General features: G+C 36.9%; 1 protein-coding gene across 1 annotated transcript in view; it reads right to left on the minus strand.

Annotated features, from left to right (window-relative positions):
• The window catches only part of LOC106868257 (uncharacterized), a 207,241-nt gene that overhangs the window by 101,907 nt on the left and 101,063 nt on the right, over positions 1-4,271 (minus strand). Inside the window, exons 13-15 of the mRNA XM_052970932.1 lie at positions 3,246-3,443; positions 2,491-2,664; positions 568-750 (exon numbers count right to left, since the gene is read on the minus strand). Of these exons, the coding sequence (XP_052826892.1) occupies positions 568-750; positions 2,491-2,664; positions 3,246-3,443 (555 nt within the window). The remainder of the gene's footprint in view (positions 1-567; positions 751-2,490; positions 2,665-3,245; positions 3,444-4,271) is intronic.

Below are 4,271 nucleotides of genomic sequence, written 5' to 3' on the forward strand. Positions count from 1 at the left end.
CAGCCACACTTAAGTGGCAATATACTACACTTTATCGTGCAGTTACTGTTAATACTTCATTTAGAGAATTAACATTGCTATATATATATATATATATATATATATATATATATATATGTGTGTGTGTGTGTGTGTGTGTGTGTGTGTGTGTGTGTGTGTGCGTGCGCGCGTACGTATTTGTGTGTGTATATGAGTGTGTGATTTTGTCATTGCGTTTTTGTTTGTCCACCCTGCTTCACTTGACAGGATAAGTACTAGGCCCTATTAAATGCAAGTCCTGCAGTCGATTTGTTCGAGTAAAACCCTTCAAGGTGGTGTCCCAGCAAAGCGGCAGTCAAATAACTGAAACAAGTAAAAATTAAAAGATAAATAATTGTAGAGCGGCCATAATTAATCCATAGGAAGTTTAGAAAAATGTTGAACGAAGTGAGTTGCTATGGGATGTGAACAGATCTAAACTTTCGCGTACTTACTCTTCTTTAGAAGAAGAAAAAATATCTGAAAATAGCCACAAAATTTAGAAGGAGAAACTGAATGAAGAAAATCGGTTGTGAAAAACAGCCTTACTGTTGCAAGTTGGTTCTTCGTCGGTCCAAAATGTTGATTTCAAGCACAACTGAAGTGGATTTCCTTCGATATGATAGCCAGGATCACAGCTATATCTCAATACGCTTCCCACTGTGGTTCCATTGCCGTTTTCAATCACGACTTGACCATTGGTGATGTTAGACCGATCGCTACAACCACTTGCTGAAATAATTTGCGTAGACAATTAAAGAACAAAAAATAAAAACGAATATCTTTGTAAACGTTAATCGTTTACAAAATTTGAGCTCAGAACGTAAGGCCGGAAGAAATGCTGCTAAGTATTAGTCCGGCGTGCTAACGATTCGGTCGGCTCACCGTCTTATATAAAGCTAAAGTAGCACTCTAATTACTCGGGACAGTAAATTGTATCTATACGTACACATTGACTCCAGTGGTTAACTGGTACTTATTTTATCGACCACGAAAGTATGATAGATAGATTCGACCCTGGTGGTATCTGAACTGACGACGCAAATCGAAAGAAATACTGTTGAGAATTTTTCTCGGTGAGCTAACAATCCTGCCAGCTCGTCGACTTTGCTGCTTAGTTAACATTGGTTTTAGGTTTTGGCACAAGGCCAGCAATTTCGGGGCAGGAGTTAAGGCGACTACACGGTACTTATTTTATCGAACTCGAAAGGATGAAAGGCAAAGTTGACCTAGGCGGAATTTGAACTCACAACGTAAAGACGGACGAAATGCCGCCAGGAACTTTTCCTCGGCGTGCTAACGACTCTGCCAGCTCGCCGCATTTCTGATTAGTTAATATTAAGGCGAGGAAATTGCTAACACATTGTCCAAACGAAGTGACGGCAAAATTCTTATATCACTGGCCCCATCATTGAATCGTTGATATCATATGGAATCCCATTATGGACATTTTTATAAGAATATAAAAAAGTATTATGAATAAAAAAATCTTGATTTGAAAGCATAATTCCTTCGCTCTTTATCACTTTTTAATAAGAAATATGTAAAGAAATTTAATAAGAATACTTAACAAAACTGATAAAGAACAATAAAAATTAAATCATATATGGTTATAGTCGGAAAATTTTATGTTTTTATCGACCCCTTGGATACCGCATAGAATCTCCCGGGGCTCTGTGAACACTGTAAAGGTTGTGAGATGGACAGCTGCTCCGGAGACTAAAAAGATGTGACAAACACGGCAGGCGTTCTGACTGCTTCTGCACGCCGGAGTTAATCCTCACATCTTTGAACAGGGCCTTAGGCTCAATTCAGACACTATGTTAAGCTGCTGGAGACTGTGATCAAAATCTGGCTGCAGAGAGAAGCTGCCGGAGGGCCATGTGTGTAGCAGCAGGATTCGGTTGTTGCTATACCTCCAGAATGAGTCAGAAGTGATTGATGGAGAATTTTTTACAACTTCACCAGACAATTTCTGACCTCCTAACCCAACCGGTTATTATCCAATGGATCATTATATGTGCAGCGCAGATGAGAAATACACCAACCGCTCTACCTGAGTCAGTAAGGCCGAGCTGGTGGCCAAAATGAAGGAGGTGTTTAATGATCTTCCCAAAGACACAGTGAAGAAAGCACGCCCCAATTTCCGGAGCTGCCTTGAAGCCATGGTAGGAGCTGAGGGAGAATATTTTGAGTAAACTGTTATCTCTCTCCCAGCCATAATCCAATTGATATTTTTTATATTTTTCAGAATACTTTTATTCCTGGATGAGATATCGTATTTCGTTTTCCTTTTACGAGACCTATCAAGTTTAGCCCCAACATCGTGTATATAGAAACAAGAATAAAGAGAAACTAGATATCTAAGCATATTTGCCAATTCAAAAGAATCATAGTCAAAATAAGGCAAACGTTGGTACTGTAGGAAAAAAAAAGCTGGTGATACTCGAAACAAATTTTTCTGGAACTTACAAATGCAAGACGGTGAAGTCTCCCAGGTTCCATTGGAAGTACACATAATGGTTTTATTTTCACTGATAACATAACCAGGGTAACAAGAATACGTCACTGTATCTCCAACCATTGCACCAGTAGCGTTGAAAACAAAACCATTCTTAATGTATTTCGCTGGTCCACAATAGTTTTCTAAAATTAGAAACAAAAGTAATGATATATAAATTTTAATAGTACGTTAAATAGTTAATATGAACTAGAGAAAGAGGAGCAGCGGAGAGCCAGTGGGAGAGACAGATAGTTAAATAGATAAACAAATATTGCTTCACCACACACCGAAAATTAGAAATAGCAGCCAAAACTGCAAAATAGCCGTTTTGGCTGCTATTTCTAATTTTCGGTGTGTGGTGAAGCAATACTTGCTGAACCCTAAATTTTAAATTGTGTTTATATATTTACCGATAATGGTTTTTAACACACCGACCTACTTGGTAAAATTACAAATTATCAATTAATTATTAATTTTTACCCTATGTCTGTATAAATAAACAAATAGATAGAGAATGAGAGAGAGAGAGAGGGAAAAGAGGGAGAGAAAGATTGAGAGACTCAGAGCCAAATACTGTGAAGTTATCAACTTTACTCCATAGCTATGTCTGAGTCTATAAGAAACCTTTTCTTTTGTTGGGGCTTTTCCCACCAGTTTGATTAAAACAATAAATAAAAATAAAAAATACAATAAAATCCAACACACTCATAGAATTAATACTTACTCAAACATTTTGGGATTTTTTGGACACTCCATTTCCCACCTTCTTGACACTCAAGCAAGATAGAGTTATTTCCCACAAATTTTTCATCCCGGAACCCATAGCCATTAACACAGCTAATGGTTACTTGAGAATCTTGATGCCATATATTTAAGGGTGGCTGAGCAGTTGTGAACTGGTTCAGATGCAAGGCAGGACAATCTGAAATGGAAAAAATGTTCTTTATACATACATAACAATACATACATGCATATATAAATATAGATACATATATACATACATATACGTGCATACATGCATATGTACATACATACATATAGTTGATTTGGGCAGCCAGCGAGTAACAGCAATTCAGCAATTTGTTGTGCGTAGATCAAAATATAAGTAGATAAGAATCACTCAAATATAAAGGTGAAGCAAGAAAGAGGAAAGTACAAGGAGACAAGCGAAACGCGCGAGTGAAAAACCGTAGAAAGATAAAGCGAAAAAAGAATAACCAAAGAAGTGTCCAATGAAAAAAAATATGCCAGTGAAACAGAACAGAATTTAATATTTTGTGTGATACTGGTTATGAATGAAAAGACATAATACTTGGTGGATTGACTATAAAAGGTATCATATATCTATACTCGGCAGCACCTTGTTTATTTGTTCCTTTATTTGTTTGTTTGTTTATTTCTTTCTTCCCCCACCTCTCTCTCTCTTCCAACGACATAAACTTCTTCACATTTCTCTTTTCCCGTACTAAATGTACTCATATGCTTGGATACATGAATGGTTATACGCTTCTAATCCTATGCTCACAAACACATACGCACACACAGACACGTATGTATGTATATACATACGTATATGTGTATATATGTATATATATATATATGTTTGTGTATAGATACATTTATATATATGTGTGAACGTTTGTGTGTATATACGTATGTGTATATATATGCATGTTTGTGTGCATCTGTGCGTGTGCACGTGCGTGTGAGAGTATGATATACGTGTGTTATACGCAGGTATTTATCCGAT

The sequence above is a fragment of the Octopus bimaculoides genome, chromosome 9, assembly GCF_001194135.2.
Source record: "Octopus bimaculoides isolate UCB-OBI-ISO-001 chromosome 9, ASM119413v2, whole genome shotgun sequence".
Taxonomy (NCBI): Eukaryota; Metazoa; Mollusca; class Cephalopoda; order Octopoda; family Octopodidae; genus Octopus; species Octopus bimaculoides.